The 18548-nt window shown below is 40.0% G+C and overlaps 2 protein-coding genes across 2 annotated transcripts; both read right to left on the bottom strand.

Annotated features, from left to right (window-relative positions):
• Positions 1-239: 239 nt before the first annotated feature.
• On the bottom strand, positions 240-4369 carry LOC131474832 (ras-related C3 botulinum toxin substrate 3-like). Its single transcript, XM_058652524.1, has 6 exons — positions 4202-4369; positions 3419-3490; positions 3211-3328; positions 2767-2829; positions 2214-2373; positions 240-907 (listed from the first exon to the last, which is right to left on the bottom strand). Exons 1-6 carry the CDS (start codon positions 4234-4236, stop codon positions 774-776), a joined length of 582 nt encoding a protein of 193 aa, XP_058508507.1. The 5' UTR covers positions 4237-4369; the 3' UTR covers positions 240-773.
• A 1394-nt stretch (positions 4370-5763) lies between these two features.
• On the bottom strand, positions 5764-18082 carry LOC131475413 (cAMP-dependent protein kinase type I-alpha regulatory subunit-like). Its single transcript, XM_058653517.1, has 11 exons — positions 17931-18082; positions 14992-15179; positions 14638-14805; positions 14050-14141; positions 13902-13963; positions 13753-13799; positions 12923-13081; positions 12777-12837; positions 12058-12179; positions 11530-11611; positions 5764-9736 (listed from the first exon to the last, which is right to left on the bottom strand). Exons 2-11 carry the CDS (start codon positions 15163-15165, stop codon positions 9564-9566), a joined length of 1140 nt encoding a protein of 379 aa, XP_058509500.1. The 5' UTR covers positions 15166-15179; positions 17931-18082; the 3' UTR covers positions 5764-9563.
• Between the last annotated feature and the right edge of the window lie 466 nt (positions 18083-18548).

Raw genomic sequence — 18548 nt, 5'->3', positions numbered from 1 at the left:
CGGCAGTATCTGCAACTGGTTGATGGACTCGGCCATTTTTCCCCCAACCGTATTTGTGTAGTATGTTTATTATTATATTTAGAAAATAGAGACGTCCGCAAAAAAGGTTGGGGATCGCTGATGTAGACCATTCCCTCGCTGAGATACAGGCCAGCAAAGAGAGACACGGCTCAATGAAGCCATCTGGTGTTTGTTTTTGGAAATGAAAACATATCAAAGTCTTTAGGAAGTTTGAAACAAGGCCATAAATTGTTTTATTGAACATTAATAGTTATATAAAAGTGAAGAAAGTAGTTTAATACATGGTTTAAATACTAATGGCACAGATGTTTCCAAAATGTGTCCTCGTCTGTAACTTCTGCTCTAAAATCTCTAATTTTGTTCTGCTTCACTTGGTCAAAGTCAGACTTGAGTCAGACTTTGCAGAGATGATGTTCACAGGTTGTGCTTTGATTTGAGTGAGTTTACAGCTGATTCTCCATCATTCCACAGAGACATTCATCCTGAAATTGCTTCTTTTTTTTAGGGAAGCTGAATTATTTTTTTTGTGTGCCATCTTCATTTACTCTTCACCAGTAACACTCACACTGATATTTACACATCTGAACAAATCCCTTTACTTAAAGTATTCAAATAGACCTTGTGGTTGCAGATATATACTCATTTCAATATGAGTGTGCAATTTTCAAACAGAGACCTAAAAAATAGACTTAGGGCTTAAAGGGATAAACTGTAGGAAAGAGGGCTTTAAGTGTTGCTGGAACTTCCTCCCGTCAGAACACCGTGCACGTCCTTCCTCCACCCTGTTTGACGGGCAGAGGGCAGATAACGGCTCTGATGGCCTCGTCGAACACCGTCTTCAGGCCCCGCTGAGTCAGAGCTGAGCACTCCAAGTACTTGACTGCACCTGCGTCAGGGAAGAGCGGAGGACGTGAGGACGTGGAGGGGACAGAGCATCAGAGCACATGTTTCACAGCAACTTCAATCCATCTGTTTTCTAGGGAAGCCCATTTCTACCAGTGTGATGGGGAAAAAGATATTGTTATTCATTATAATGACTTAGTATCTCATAATAATGTCAAAGTATCTCAATATAATGACTTAATATCTCATAACAATGAGAAAGTATCTCAAAATAATGAGAAAGTATCTCATAATAATGACAAAGTATCTCATAATAATGACAAAGTATCTCATAATAATGACTTAGTATCTCATAATAATGACTTAGTATCTAATAATAATGACAAAGTATCTCATAATAATGACAAAGTATCTCATAATAATGACAAAGTATCTCATAATAATGACTTAGTATCTCATAATAATGACAAAGTATCTCATAATAATGACAAAGTATCTCATAATAATGACTTAGTATCTCAAAATAATGATTCAGTATCTCATAATAATGACTTAGTATCTCAAAATAATGATTCAGTATCTCATAATAATGAGAAAGTATCTCATAATAATGAGAAAGTATCTCAATATATCTCACAATAATGGGATGGTATCTCTCAAGTGGAAAAGCTGAAATGGGCTTCCATATTTTTCTGCACTTATTGCTTTCCGTTCTAATTCTGTGTACATGAGATTAGCAGCCACTGGTTGACAGTGTGTTTCCTGGAGTTATTTTTACAGCATCGGCCCAATACTGGACCAGATATTAGATTTTTTCTTTCAGCTTCTCCCTCTTTAGGAGTCGCCACAGCAGGTGATCCACATACAGTATTTGATTTGGCAGAATTTTGTTTTTATACTTGATGCACTTGGAAGGAATTTTTTTAATCTGATACAATCCAATATATGTCATGCTTCACTATGTACTTACTGTAAAAACTGTTTATTTCTTCTTTATTGAAGATGGATATTTGTCACACAGCTGGAGAATCGTTTAAAGAGAGGTTTAGTGACTGATGTTAGTATCAGTAGATACTCAAGGCTGTGATATCGCTTTCAGTATTGGACATAAAAATGACATGGAGGCATCCTTCCCCAGCCACTACATGTCGTTCTGGCCATTTCTACTGACAGAAACTTAACTGACACTTCAAAACATTCTGCTCACTAAGGACATTATTGCACCATTTCATTTCTGAAATGTTCAAGGTTTTTTGCACATTTCTCCTTCTTATTAAATGAAAGGAACAATTCTCCACAAACACAAACTTATGTTACTTCAAAGATAAAAGGACATATTCTGCACATACTGATCTCTCTGGCCATGGTCAGTCCCTGTGGGTAAGTAATGGCTGACAGCTTCTTGTCTCTCAGGCGCTCGACGGTGTCCTTGTCGTCCCTTAGATCCAGCTTGGTGCCCACCAGGATGATGGGTGTGTGTGTGCAGTGGTGCCGAACCTCTGGATACCACTGCAGGGAGGGAGCAAAGTTCAAGGGTCAGAGAACTTTGTTTTTATGCACAGTTAAGTTGAGCTAGAGTTGTAGCATGACTACGCCACTGAATTGGCCTAATTTCTTTGTACAACGACTCGTGGGGGATGGATTTATTTGATGAAATGTGTCTGCTTCCACTAGGTGGCGATACACCCCCTTTCAGCGTGGTCTGAGTTTTCCCGTTGAGCTATAACTTACATTAACTCCAAAATAATGAATTCCAAGGCTGGTTTTCTGCTAACAGACAGTCGAGACAGTCGAGACAGTCGAGACAGACAGCCTCCAATCTCCACGCAACAAGACATTTAACCATCACAATAGTTACTGTTTTTAAATGCGGACACATGTGACAGAATCTAACATCAGTACCTTGGCTCGGATGTTCTCGAAGGAGGCGGGGCTCACCAGAGAGAAACATATGAGGAAGACATCCTGCAGAGAGAGACGGATGAGTCATGTATAATCTCTATAAACAGCGACCTCATGCAGACCAACTCAAACAGACTTTCCTTATCACTGTGACACACAAAAAACAGAACATGATGAAATAAATAAATCAATGATACTAAATAAAAGATGTGAGTGATGTTTACAGAACCTACTTATTTTAAAATAAATACAAACTGAACTCATGTTCCACATTTTTCTAACTTGCATAGTTAGATACTACATGTCCGCAAACGTCTCGCTTTACTCGCACAATCTTCCTGTCGTTGCCTGACTTCAAACATAAAACAAGCAGTGTCACCGGGCGACACCAGATCCAAACACAGAGAGACTTTATCAACGTGTGTGTGTGTGTCTGTGTGTTACCGTCTGAGGGTAGGACAGTGGGCGGAGCCTGTCATAGTCCTCCTGGCCGGCTGTATCCCAGAGGCCCAGGTTGACCGGTTTACTGTCCACCATCACATTAGCAGAGTAGTTGTCAAAGCTGAGGTGACCAACACACAACACAAGCACAGTGATGACGATCACACAGTGTGACACACGGTGGTGCAGCGGGAGCTGTGGCTGTACTCACACAGTGGGGATGTATTCTCCCGGGAAGGCGTTGGTGGTGTAACTGATGAGCAGACACGTCTTACCCACCGCGCTGGAAAACAGCAGAGGTCAATAAAGTACACAGAAGTACACAAAACCTTCCATTAGAGATGGAAGTGTGGTATCTAAGGTTTAAATCTAGAGTTTAAAGTCCTGTATATGTATTTGAATACATCATCACGGTCCCTGCTGTAGAATGACAGTGTTTTTCCAACATTTGTGTTGTCTATCCCGTCACACACACACACACACATGGGTGAAGGAAAGAGGAAGAAACAGGACAAAGAAGAGTGTCCTCTGCTGATAACACCAGACTAAGTGTTTATCTCTGTGGAAACTTCAAATGAATGAAAATGATGGAGTTTTGAGAACTGCTGTTGTTTCAGCTGAACATTTGTTGTTGTGTGTTTGTGTATTTTTTGTGTAATTTTTATGTGCTATTCTACACCATTAAGGAAATGATGAAACAAAAAATAAAACAAACAATAACACACACATTACAAGCTTCAAAACACACACACACACACACACAGAGCACTGCACAGCGATTAATTCATCATTTGATTGGATTTTTGTGTGATTTTTTACACTGTAAAAAGTCATGGTTTTATATTCAATGCACTTCTTTAGTAACATTTACCTGAGCTTGATATAAACGTCCATATTACTTAATAATAATTAGTTTATTATGTTGATAATATTCTTAAATTTTACTTGAGGGTCACATTAATCATCTTAGCCCCGCCCCCCTGCTGTCACTCACCCGTCGCCCACCACCACGCATTTGATGGCCTGCATTTACACACTTCCGGTCAGTTGACTCGCTGCGGTGTCTGTCGTGTCACCTGCTCTCTTCTCACTCTGTGACATGTGCAGCTGCTGCTGCTGCTGCTGCTGCTCGGACTGACGGACAGACACACGAAGTGTTCCGGAAATGAACGAACGATTTAAAGGGCCAGTCCGCTGTAGTTAGTGAAGACAAGGCGGAGACTGAAAACTGGCAGAACGCAAGAAAACTGCCTTTGGAGATGAAGAAAAACTAAAAAAAACTATGGAAGCTGTCGAAGCCCATTTAAAAAAAGAAAAAAACAGAGGTAACACTTAGCCTCGATAATAATTATATCCTCAAAGTAAGTCGAATAAAGATAAAGAGATAAAAAGTAATAATTACGTTTATTTCGACTTTTTATCGCATACATTGGACTTTTTATCTCATAATTTCGACTTTATATTTCATAATTATGACTTTCTTACTGAGGATATTTTTATTTCTTTATTTATTAAGTTTTACCTCTGGGTTTCCATGGCCTTCCATAGAGAACCAGATTGTTTTTTCCTATATTGAGTACTGTTAGACGAGTTGGTCACTTGCATGGTCACTTTTTTCGGTCTTAATTCTCAGCTGAGCGAGAACTTTGGGGTCACATGACTGGAGGAAAAACAAGTACGTTGTGCTGTGCTCTGACCCTGAGGTGTCCTGGGCTAGTGAGTGGATAACTGCTCACTTACTGTGAAACTAAAACCAAAGAAGTTAAAGATCCTTTCAACTTTTCCACTTTCACCAACTACAAATTCAACCACGATAAAAGGATAGTTGAGGTTTTTCTCGGCAGGATCCAGTTTAGCAAGTAGAGATTTTAAATTATGTCTTCATAATCCACCATGATGTTGCCATCACCATTTCATTGTGATAATTTACAACAAATTCCTAAGTGGATGTTTGAGAAGCAGATAGTGTGTTATGAGTTTAATATTTGCTGTCATAACAGAATGAACGTGGAGTCTGTCAGAGAGAAAGACAAAGAGCTGTGGACACAAAGTGTCCTTATCTCCTGACCAGCACTGATATCAAGAGGAAACAGTGTCCTGTGTGCGAGTCTCTGTCAGGGAGCGGAATATGAAGCTTAAATTAGCACAGCAGCCTGAGGGGGCGGGGCCATGATCTGGGGGTGCTTGAGCAACATTATAACTGAAGGCAACACTTTCTCCAACACTCAGGGAAGGAGAAGTTGAGGTGAAGAATGTTTAGCTGCACCGTGACGAGAAGTGGTGCTCCAGGCAAACGGTGCCTTTAAATCTCACGTATAATTTATCAACCGTCTCTTGGAAATGATTCATTAGCTCAAAATGATGTTGCAGGTTACAAATGTGGCTGATACATCATGTATCACATTTGCTCATCACGATTCATATCACAATAGTTTCTTTTTAAAGGTCCAATATTCATATTTGTTACCTTTGATTTTTTATATAAGGAGCTGGGGTCAAAATGTACAATACATTTTACAATTTTTGTGTTGAGTGAAAACATAAACGAACACACAATGAAAACACTGATCTGTTTATTGCTTGAATGTTCTGGAAGGAGAGAATCCGACACAACATTAAAATTTAAAGCACAACCTGTGGAAAAAAGCATAAAAAGTGTAGAAAAGACAACCCACAGCAGGTGTGACTGAGCAGAGCACAGATCAACACACGAACACTGTGTGTATGTGCACACGTCAAATACAGCACACTCAAAAACAACAGCATTGTGTATGTACAGTGGGATTCAAAGTCTAATCTGTGGAGAATGTGTTTCGACAGGGGAGTTTCAACAGGACAGACAGGTGAACATCTGCTGAGTCAATGCACACATGCAAATGTATCGTTTTTAAATGAGTCGCTCAAAAACTTTGGTTAAAACTTTGCCTCGAAAATGAATCAGCATGAGATTCTCTGACGTTGCATCTGCATCTGTCAGACAGTCTGTCTGTCTGTCTGTCTGTCTGTCTGCACCCAGACCTCGACGACACAAACAGCACTTTCCCATAATTCAGTTGAAACGACTCCGACGCTGGCGAGCTGAGCCGATACTAAAACATGACGTCAACAGACTGCCCGCCACTGATGGGTCAGAGAGCGTCGTCACTGGAAGAGTCATGAGCGTGAATCAAAGTGAATTATGCTGAACTGTAGATCAGTGAAAAAGACTTAAAATCCTGAAAGCACGTGTTAACCTCCAACATTTAAAGGAAATGTCTAAAATCTCAATATGTAACGGAGGAGTCACGGCAGTTTGACGCAGCCGTGCTATGACAACCCGCCGATGTTGACCAGGTGCTATGAAGAAATGGAAAACCTAACTTACTAACAGGAAGAAAACTGTAAAATGGAAAGAGTTTTTCTCCACAGAAAAGAAAAAACTTGAAATAAAGTCAGCAGGAAGTCAGTCTACCTTTAAGTTTTTGAAATTTAGTATCTGTTATTTGTAACACACACAAAAACATCACAAAATTCAGAGTGTCCACGTCATCATGTGCCCCCTTCAGTTCAGGTACTTAGAATCCAACTTTGATTTGCAATATTCATACATTTCAACAGCATCAAAATATTAGCTACTGTACTCTGAGTTTCCCAAACCTTTAAAAGACGGCAAACTAACGTGATATAAAACATGACGAGCTAACGTACGGCTGACGCTAAATAAATCATTAAAGCTTCATTTTATGCATATTACTTCAAACATACTGCATACACATACATCTGAGCGCAAAAGGGTGGAGGATTTTGCAAAGTATGTTTGGGAAGCACAAGCTTATTTATATTCCATATTTAACACTTACATTGGTTGATCGCAGTAAAACAGGGACGACCATGATGGAAGAGAACGGAGACAAACATCAGTGTCAGTCAATCTAAGGTTTCACTCGTACTCGCTCTTCGTCCTCTGTGGTTCTCAAGTCTAACAAGACAAACCAAACCAGGGACTAACGGTGTGTTCCAGTTGTATTACGAGGTCGTTCATTTCTCAGTTACAAGATGGAATTTTCAAGAATCAACGTTGTCAACTGATGAAATGCTCATGCCCAGAGTTTTCAAATCAAAACGGCTGCTCGGAACATCAACGGTATTAGCGCTGCTTTTCTTTTGTAGTCGGAACGCCCCCTGACCTTTGATCTTTAACTTTGTGTTAAATTTAATTACACATGTTGCTGTGGTGTTTACTTATGAAACACCACATATTTATCAAATGGACCTGATAGACATGCTCGTAAAAAAATAACGATCAAATGTGGGATTTGAAAAGTTGTGTGGAAACTGGAACACACTTAAGACTTAAGACCTCACTTAAGACCTCAGAATATACAGACGTACTGACCATCAAAACTACACTCAATATCATATTTAACAGCATAAAAACTTTTTTTTAATCTCTGATTCTATAATATTGTCACAAAATGTGCAAAAAATATAGTCATTTGTCATATATATGGTTGTGTTGAAGAGATTTACATATGCAGACAGAACAGTTCATATGAGGTTTTACACGGAGCAGAAAGAAAACTAAGATAAAAGACACCACAAGAATACATGATGTTGCCATTGTACCATTCTGAAGCAAAATGATGTTATTTACATGTTTGTTATCAACATGATGATGTTTTAGGTAGAAAAAGCACCAGGTTCGGGCTAAGAAAGGATCATGGCCGTACTCCTAGCATCAAGAAATCCTCTCCATACAAACCATACAGTGCACAGGCTGTATGCTCCTCATAATACTGGGGTAAAAATGAACTGTGATCTGTTGCACCTCGACCTCTATTTGAACCAACCTATTTCTTCAAATACTTGAAAATGATTTCAATTTGTTGAGATTCTAATTGTTATGTCGATATGAAACAATTTGCCAAATTCAAACATTTATATTCAACATTCTTCTAGAAAACCCGGCTGAGACAAAACAAGAAGTACAGACATGTCAGACCATGATGCATCAAACTGAAATAAAAGCTCGAGTAAGCTTAAGACCTCCGCAGATAAATGTGTGTGTGTGTGTGTGATAACAAACAGGAATGAGAATCACAGTGTTCAAAAAGTACAACAGCACAACGGATTTTTATAAATACATAAAAAGCAATAAACAAACAAACCAGGACTGTGAAGTGTAAACAGCCACGGAGGCTGTAGACGTAGGCACAGCAATACTTTGAGCTAATCGCTAATGACAGCATGCTAACATACCCTGAATGTGGGCTGAGCATGTTATCACGAGTCGTCCGTCTGTCTGGAATGACATCAGATCTGCTGGTGTTTGGTCATAAATAAACTAATATTTTTGACCTGACGTCAAGAGGATCACCACAGTTCTGACAGAATGATGGAAAATGTTACAGCTGATGCTTCTGAGTCACTGTGGCCTCCAACTGACCAACACTGCCATCTGCTGGTGTGGATAAACGGGAAAGAGCAGCAGCCCAAATAAAGCTTAAAAACAAAGGTTCCCTGGTGATCATCAGAGCTAAATTACAGCTTGTATGGGTGGGGATGACACATGATTTTATGAGGCACGCGAGTTAAAAACCACTGAGGGAAAAGGGACTGTGGAAAATCTTAAATATTTCCAGTGAGAGACTGAAGGAGGACACAGCGTTTATGTTTGCATACATGAACATTTTTGTTTTTTTCAATGATCAAATTAAACAAACAACTTTTGCATATTGCATGTTTTTGGACTGTGGGAGGACCCGGAGAAAACCCACACACACACACGGGGAGAACATGCTAACTCCATGCAGAAAGACCCGTGTTCCAGCCGGGGATGGAAGCTGCAAAGGCGCGAAACACTCACTAATTCATCCGTTATAAAATGAGTTGACAATGAATTTAGTCATCGATTAATAATTGATGAAGTGTTGCAGCCCTAATCTGAGTGTCTCATTCCCACTAAAGTGTTTTAACTTGATGCTATAAAACCAATTAGGTTACATGTTATCATCGTTAACACCATCACAGTCTAAAGCGCGGCATCTTTGCAGTTTATCTGACACAAACACAAGAGTTCTCTCTCATTGCTTTGGCTGTGTTCACACTCTTATTCAAATGAATCAGGCAAACACCTTTATTCCATTGTTCTGTTTCCACCTGTATGCAAACACCTGTTATTGTATTTTATTGTGTTGGGATTTTAGCTTCAGGTCAATCAGTAACACTCACCTGTGTCCTCTCTCAGTCCTCTGTCCTCCGAGAACACACATTAAAAAAAAAAGCCCCAACATAAAATAGGACATAAACAGCAGAAGAAGTGATGGTGTGGGTGTGGTTTACATGTGAAGCAGACTCTGCAGGAGACGGATCGGAGCTCAGACGGAGAGGGACACGAAGCTGTTGTACTGCTCGATGTTTCTCTTCAGGATGTCAGAGCAGGGGCCCAGGACTCGCTCGAACCTGGGCCGGTCCAGTTTCACACACTTCAAGGGTCCACAGGCTGCGACGGTAGCAGCGCGGGGCCGGTTCATGAGCAAGGCGATCTCACCTGGAGGACACAGGGAGGATCACGTAAAATACTACATTCATTATTACTCATATTTCTACTGTTATTTTCTAACCTCATTTTTTATTTCCAGCTCAAGTACAGCAGCTTCAAATGATCATTGCTATTAGGGATGTAACGATTACCGGTATGACGATAAACCGCGGTAAAATTCCCGACGGTTATCATACCGTTTCAAATTTTAATTATCGTTAAAACCGTGATTGATTACCGCAACTGATTACCGAAAAACTCACAGTGATACTGCTCATTTCCTGGAGAAGCAGCAGCACCTGAACGGCACTCGCTCAAGCGGGCGCGCATGCGCAGTTTGCACTGTCTGTCCAGCGACAACACGGCTGAAGCCACCTGCGCTCCAGAGATTACCCCCCCCCCGTAAGATCAGAAGTCTGGACATATTTTGTATTTTTAAAGGATGTTGAGGGTAAACTAATTGAAGAAAATCAATCCTTGTGCAGAAAATGCAAAAAAAAAATCTCCGCGAAGCCACTTCCAATATGATGAGCCATCTCCGTGACCACCACACACAACTTTTCAGCGGGTAAGTTAACAAAAACGGGATTTCGGAATAGTGGGAAACGTCATGGTTTGTCTCGCGAAAGCGAGTAGTGTGCAGACGACACATACCGTAGCAGACCAAAATGTGTTTGTTTCTGTGTTTTTTTATTTAATTTTTATGCTGTGTACGACCGCTGCTACTTAATTATTATCCGACACAGAGTGAGGACCTGTGTGTGTGTGTGTGTGTCAGTCAGTCAGTCAGATGATAATTATTATTATTAATAATAATAATAATAATAATAATAATAATGATAATAATAATAATAATAATCATATAATATAAAATATCTTTTTTTAAATAAAACTTGGTTAAAAGATTTCAGTGTGTGTGTTCAGTACTTTTGGAACATTTTGAACACATCTAACAATACCGTGATAATATTGATAACCGTGATAATTTTGGTCACGATAACCGTGATATGAAATTTTCATATCGTTACATCTCTAATTGCTATTATATTATATGGCATTTCATATGCATTTTTGTTAATCATGCATTCAAATGACAATTTAAATATGGTAAAGGGTAATGTGAGTGTGTCAGTGAGTACAGAAACAGTGGAGCTGCAAACTTTAAAACAGAAGGTGTTTCAATGCATTCATTTTTGATTGTTTTAACCACATAATCCACACATCAGCTAAAACACAGGACAACAGCATTGTGCATATACACAGAGAAGCATCTCAGCCTCAGGGATGAGATTCTCTCTGCTCAAACACAGCTCATATAATATAAATATTGAAATGACTATAAATCATCCATTTGGAGCTAAGCTATCCACACATGATCAGCAGTAGACGAAAAACAACCACACAGAAGAATTAAGAGCAAAACAGTTGGTTTCTCTGACGTCTCCTGAACATATAAAACATGTTTCACATCATATGAAGGCAGCTTTCACCAACAACCCAACAAGACCAAATCTCATGACATTCATGCATGAGAAAATGCAGCTACAGAGTTCTGATTTTGGGCCTTTTCACCACAGGAAAAGCAGATATATAAATACTTTATTAATCCTCCGTTTAGTTGTTTTAAGTCAGAACACTTTTTTTTAACTGAGTCACAATGAAAGAGCTAAACGTTCCAAAGTCTGTTTATGTTTGACCAGAATTGACGTAGTATGCAGCAGCAGTATAAACACAGAACACACAGTGAGCACACATTTTCTCTGCAGTACGACTTTCTTTGTCACAGTTTGTGTTGGACTTACCAAAGTAGTCTGATGGTCCGAGTCTTCCAACCTCCACAAACTCTTCATCCTCCGACCGCCTCTGAAGCACGGCAGCTGTCCCCTGATGACACGACACAGACGTCTTAAACTTCATATCACAGACGTCAACAGCTCTGGAATAATTGTGCATTACAGCTTCCTTAGAAACATCGTTTCTCTAGATGTCCATCATCTGTTTGTCAAGCTAATCTCAGAGAGTTTGACTTGTTACTACATTTACAGTCCATCGACAGCAACAGCATGGATCTGTGCTACGTTCACAAACCAAACAAAATAATTGTTAATACTTATCAGACCTGTAATGGCGGCTTTATGAGCTTTACATCCTCACAGGCAGCACAGAAGGGAAGCCAAACTTTCAGGGTAGAATAAAGGAGTTTTAGTTGAGGCTAAAGCTAAATGTCACAGGTTCACAGTTGGTATTACAGCAGAGAATGCTACGTCCAACAAAACATCCTGCACTGACCGGTTTGGGACAAACAGCAACAGTAAACAGGTTCTCTGTACCTCCAGGATGATGAAGAACTCGTCCCCAGGCTCTCCCTGCACCACAATCTTCTGACCATCTTGAAATTGCACCGTCTCCAAGGCGTCGGCCACGGTCAGACGCTCCCACTTATCCAGAGACTCTGCTCAGGAACGACACATAGCTAACACATTCACTTGGTCGTAGGGTTGAAAAGGGCGGAAAATGACCGCGGTGAGATTGAACTGGAGATATTGGATCATTTAAAGAAAGTGTGTCAGATACAAATATAAACATTTTGACAGACGGACAGAAATAACCTCTTCAATGAAATGGTGCTCGCTAGCTTACGTTTAGCATGTCTGGTTTACCAGCTGGTTGGCTACAGTAAATACATTTTGATTTAATAGTTCTTAAGTTAAACTTTAACACCATAGATCAAATATCTACCATATCTATCTTGTATCATCAAAACTTTATTTAGTCCTTGGGCTCCAATGTGCGACTTTAATAGTTCAGGTTTGTACAAATCATGTGATGGAAGAATGCAGGGGGCGTGGCCTCAATAGCCCTGCAGTAAGTTGTGTGCTCTGTGTCTGTGATTGAGGAATAGCATTGATAGTCAACTGTATTTCCACCAAACTGATTTGCACCACATTTTGAAAATGTCCTGTTTATTCCCATTAATTCTTTTTTAAATCCCTGGAATTTGCACCCCAGAAAATACAGAGAAGAACCACAGAAAAGCCCAAACTCTCACCTAAAATGGACACCTTGCTGAGGAACTCCTCATACATCTTGCGCTTCCTCAAAGTGCTGCCCTGTAAGGAAAATGATGGTCATTACTTCTACCTCCAAAACAATCTCATTCTTTCTCCGCAGAGTGGAGGTAAAGGCACAGCTCACCATCAGTATCCTCCTGTAGCTGTCTCTGTCGATGCCCCACAGCTTGACATCGGACTTGGCCTGGACTGAGGCTGCACGGGGAGTCCCATAGATGAGAGCCAGCTCTCCAAAACTGCCTCCCTCACCAATACTGGTCACCAACTCACTGTTTACATACACCTGCAAGAAGCCACAGAGCAGTGAGGTGCTGCTCTTAGCCTGGTTGACTAATGACATCCAGACATGACATGTCTTTAAGGTGACAGCAGTTATTTGTTAGTTAAAAAGGGATAGTTCAGGGTTTTTAAGAACCTCTCTTATAGGTGGAGGCCTCGTTCTCCATGAAAACATATGGCAGCCAGCAGAGACACGAGGACAGACTTTAGGAGTGAGCGCTTTACAAAATGACATAATTTTCACTTTCCAATCAGAAAAAGTCTTTTTACTAGACTAAACAATAATAAACGGGACATTATCTAAAAAAAAAAAGATTAAAGCTGAAATTTATATTTGTTCCTCTTATAAATATACAAGGTTATGCAAATATTGACTTTTTTATTTCAGTTCTTTTTTTCCCAAATTTGTAATATGTGTTTCCTTTAATTTCCCCCTCTGAATGTTTAAAAATACATTTGTTCATCAGAATAAGCTCAAATGTAAGCTTTTACTGCAAGAAGAATTGAATTATTAATGGCTGTATACTTGTTACTTGTGTTTTAATGTTTCTATAACCAGCAAAGCATGTGTAGCTTAACTGTGAGCGATAAATTCAACTTCATTCATTCTTAATAAACACTGGCAGGTGTTTTCTGGAGTTTAGGTTTACGATAAAAAAAGACGAGAGATCTTACATCCATCTCTCCCTGGTCGATGACGTAGAAGTTGTCACCCTCATCACCTATAACAGGAGCAGTTATGAGTTCCATGAATGAATGAATGAATGAATGGATGAACAGCAGAGAAATGTGACCGTCTTCATGAAACATGGTGTTAAACTCACCTTGTTGAATGACTGTTTCTCCAGCAATGTAGTTGACAGAAAACATTGCGTCAAAAATGTCACTGGAAAGGTATTAAAGGGAAATTAGCTGATGACCTGAGACTTTCTGGGGAATTCTTAACCATTTTCATGCGATTATTATCATTACCTTCTCTCGTTGTCATCCAAATGGGCAAACAGCACGTTCTTCTCCATGGCTTTGGCCAGAGCCGCCATGCTCTTGTAGTCTTTAGGAACAACCTAAAAAAAACAGCAGTTTTAAGAGTCATCTTCTGCAGAACATCTTCATAAACTCAGCCACATAAAGAGTAATTAGTCACAAGTTGTTTGGATGAGGCTGGTCAAAATTACTGGATTGAATATCGGACAGATAAAAATGGAAAATCCTATGTATTGCATGCTTCACTATGTTCATAGTGTAAAAATGTAAATGAAAATTAGAAACAGTCATGTTGTGGACTGTTTAATTCAGTCTAAAACAACTGTGTCAGACTGACGTCAGTATTCCTAATAACAACACATCACTACTGCTATTCAGTAAAAATGATGGCAATAAATCTTGAAATAACTTTTAAAATCATATAATAAAAGAAACCATGACTCACCCTCTCATATTAAGATAATTCAGTTTGAGCGGGAGGGATTACAAGGTGAAAGTTACATAACATTGGCCCATGAGAGTGTCATCAGTGGTAGTTGCAGTTGCCACACTGAAGCCATTTAAGACACCACTGACCTTTCTGACGTAGGAGGCGGCATCTTCCTCAGTGTACACCTCAGCACTGATGGCTCCTCTGCGGTTCCGACCCCTCACCACAGGGTTCATCGGGGGAGAAACTTCATCCTCGCGGGAGTCTGACCATGAGCTGGACTTCTGCTGTGAAGCCATCTTCTTAGCCTCCTCCTGTTTGACGACAGATACCAACAACACACCCGTGTCACTGTTCATATTAGGGCTACAAGTAACAATTATTTTCATAATAACGTGATGTAATATGGTATAAAAGTGGTTCAATTGCCAATAAATATCAGCCCAACTGGCAGTGAAATGAATGACAGTATGATGTCATAAGAGAGCTTTTGCGCTCACCTTCTCCAGCCTTTCAAAGTGTTCTCTGAGGAAAGCCATGGGCCGCTCAGGGCGGGACGTGCACAGCTGGATGATGCAGTCCTTGAGCAGCTGCTGGATGTTGTGCTTCTGAACATACTGCTCACACTCTAGGAGGCTCCGCTCTTCCGCGCCGCTCGTACCGCTTGATGCCATCTTTGTCTTTGGACCTTAAAAGAGAGGAAATCACACTGATGAACCGCGGAAGGCATTTTTCAGCTTCTTGTGCTGTCAATCATTTTTGTTCCTTGATTTACAGAATAAAAAGCCAAGTAACGGTAAGTAACTAAGTAAGACAATGAAACAAAAGTCGCTGTAACAGTTTTACCATTTAAAAAAGCAGTAAACGGTTAAATACCCACATGACGTATTCATATAACCAATTTTACTTGAACTGCAGTCCAAATCCCTTTAATATTTGTAAGACATTGCCATGGACCATACATAAAAAGTGGATATAGTGCTCTGGTTCTATGCGGAATAGGAAATACACTGAACAGCCATTTTTGGGATCATGAGGAGACTATAATCAGAAGACCTGAGGGTTCCCGAGGGCTGATAGGGTAAAAGGAAATCAGAAAGAGTCTAGTCTAGTCTATTTGGAGCTTTAAAAGCCAGTTAAAGGATTTCAGAATTGATTTTAAAGAACCCCAGTAGCCAGTACAGAGACCTTAACTTTGGTGTTATGCATGCTCTCTTTCTAGCCTTCGTCAACATATGGGCATAGATACATTTAAGGTTGGTGACATGCACAATACAGAAAAAACAGCATAATCAATTGTACAGGTAAGTGGAAATGACTCAGATTTGAATTTTCAACATGGTCACTTGAATTAAAAGCCAGCGCCGGCAATTTTGCATTAACTTGGTGTCTCTGGGTTGAAGAAGAAAATTCTCTGTTGTCCAGTACTAAATGTACAAAAAGCAGTTGAAAGGGCATTAAGTGCCACTGGGTCATCCAAAGACCAGGAATGTAAAGTGTCAGCATAGCTATGGAAATTCATACTGTGTCTTCTGATGATATCAACATGAGGCAGCGTGTAAAGATTAATAAAGAGTAGGGGCTAAAATGGATCCCTATGGTACATCACAGTTCAGTATATAGTTGGGAGAAAGGGATTCAGGGGCCATACACACCAAATGTTAAGGATGAGCCCACCAATGTTTTAATGTATCAGCTTCAAGCTATTTTTAGGGTCCCAGAGTGGGGAAATCTCAAAACGCAACCCTTGCATTTTCACGTGGACAACCAATACACTACTTTAGGATTACAATTGTGTCATTATCCCACCTCTCTCTTGCAATAGCATTTGCTGACACTTATCTACGTCATTGTCATCTTCCTTCTCTAGTATTTGGAGATTGTTTGGTCCTTTCTCTTCATGGTAACGTTTATTTCCTTCCCTTGAGTGCATGCTCAATGTCCTCTTCTTTGTTTTTGGTGTAGCCGCATTACAGCGTCATTTACAGGCCTGGCATATGTAAAACAGTGCATTTACATGTATGTTAAAAATTAGATTTTAGTCAGACTAAGACAATAATATGGTTTTCTTAATATCGTGTAAAAAGGTTTGTCCAAATATAATCAATCCAGTCTTAATCGGACTAACATACCTGGAAAATGTGAGTCACAGTTTGATTACACTTCACCATTTGCCCTTTTTTTCTCCATAAAGGTCAACAGGAAACTGATTCAATACACACTATCTTATAGAGAGATACAGTGCCACCTATGGAAGTGGAGTCAAAACATACACAGCCAATAAATCAATCTTCTCCTCCACATGTAATACTCGGACTCGGCAAGTTCTCCAATTGCCTGTCTTAGTCTTAGTCTTAGTCGGACTACGGCCTTAGCTCGACTACACTATGCATGTAAACTTCATAAATGTTTAGTCATTTGGAGGTTTCGTGGGGATGAAGACATTTCTTGAAATGATACCGCGTTTACAGAGAACTTTCTAAAGAAGACAAGGAAAAAGTTTGTTTATGGAAAGTCCTGTTACGTGTGGATAAAGCCTCACTCTAACCATGTACACAGCAGCACCATGTTATATGTTATTTACACCCAACATGATATTGAAGTGCAGTGACAGCACCAATATAGTGGGACAGATAACACTGAAGCTCACCTGTGGAGAACCAGGAAACACCACCCACCACCAAAAAAGCCAAACTCTCATCTTTTAGGGAAGTTTAACCAGAGCACAATAGGGAGCATTCTCTGCTACTGCAGCGGAGTGGTTCACCAGCTGCACTGCAGAGACCCAGTGAGACCTGGCACGGGTCGACAAGAGTACACAAAGGATTGTGGGAGCCAAGCTCCCTTAACTGTACACAGTTGATGTTAGCCGCCCACACAAGATGGCTGGCAACATCAGCAAAGACCCACTCCACTAAAGTCACAGACTGTTTGCCCTCCCCCAACTTCAACACTGTTGTTATGAGGGCGTCACATGTGTTAAAGGCCCAGTTTCCATCAGTAGAACTCAGTATGAGTATACTAAGCAGTTTACACAAGTAAACAACAGTGCAGGATGCTTCAGTGCTGCGCACGTTAGCTTATTAGTCAGGTTACTCACTGCTAACGTTTCGTGTCTGCATGACCTAGTTAACGGGTGCGACAGCTAAAGCTAACCGTTACTTGAGAGCAAAATGCAACTCCAGACAGTTTTAATCACAACACAACAAAAGTATGTCGTTAAATACACGGTATGCATAACGTTAGCCATATGGGAAGCGAAATGCACTTGGATTAGCTTAGCGCTCGTAGCCATCCACAGTACCGTCTCTAAACATAGAGGAAAACATAGAGGAAAACACAGCGAACATGGCGAGAATACAAGTGAAAAGCTTTCAACTAACGTACGAATATGCAACGATAAACTCTACGCTTTGAGAAGTCCAATAAAAAAACTCACCGTGTACAAAAACAAAAGCGTCGTCCTCTTTCTACTTTTACTTCTTAACAGCACAGATACTCCGCTTCCGACTGATCTCTTTCACAATAAAAGCATCCCCACAAAACAGGAAATACAAACAGGACTGAGAAACTCTACACTCTGGTAAGATAAATAAAACATCCATCCATTCATTTTCTACCGCTTTATCCTCCACATGAAGGTCGCGGGGGTGCCAATCTCACCTGACATAGGGCGATAGGCGGGGTACACCCTGGACAGTTCGCCAGTCCATCACAGAGAGCTCTTTCACAATAAAAGCACCCCCACACGAAATACAAACGACTGAGGAACTGAAAAAAGGACATATATGTATGTATGTATGTATATATATATATATATATATATATATATATATATCCTTTTCCTCACATATATACATATATATGTATATATTGCACAGAATCCACCAAAGTAGACAATATTTTATAGGAGGCAGATTTATTCCCAATGAGCTCATTTGTTATCTCATTATCCTTTTCCTCACATATTCAGACACTGATATAGTGAAATTAGATTAAGATGGCACGAGAGATAAAATGAGATTATTTTATTATTATTATTATTATTATTTCTGGT

This window comes from Solea solea, chromosome 16, assembly GCF_958295425.1.
Source record: "Solea solea chromosome 16, fSolSol10.1, whole genome shotgun sequence".
Classification (NCBI taxonomy): Eukaryota; Metazoa; Chordata; class Actinopteri; order Pleuronectiformes; family Soleidae; genus Solea; species Solea solea.
The sequence above is the reverse complement of the archived record's forward strand: the minus strand, read 5'-3'. Positions and strand labels throughout refer to the sequence as shown.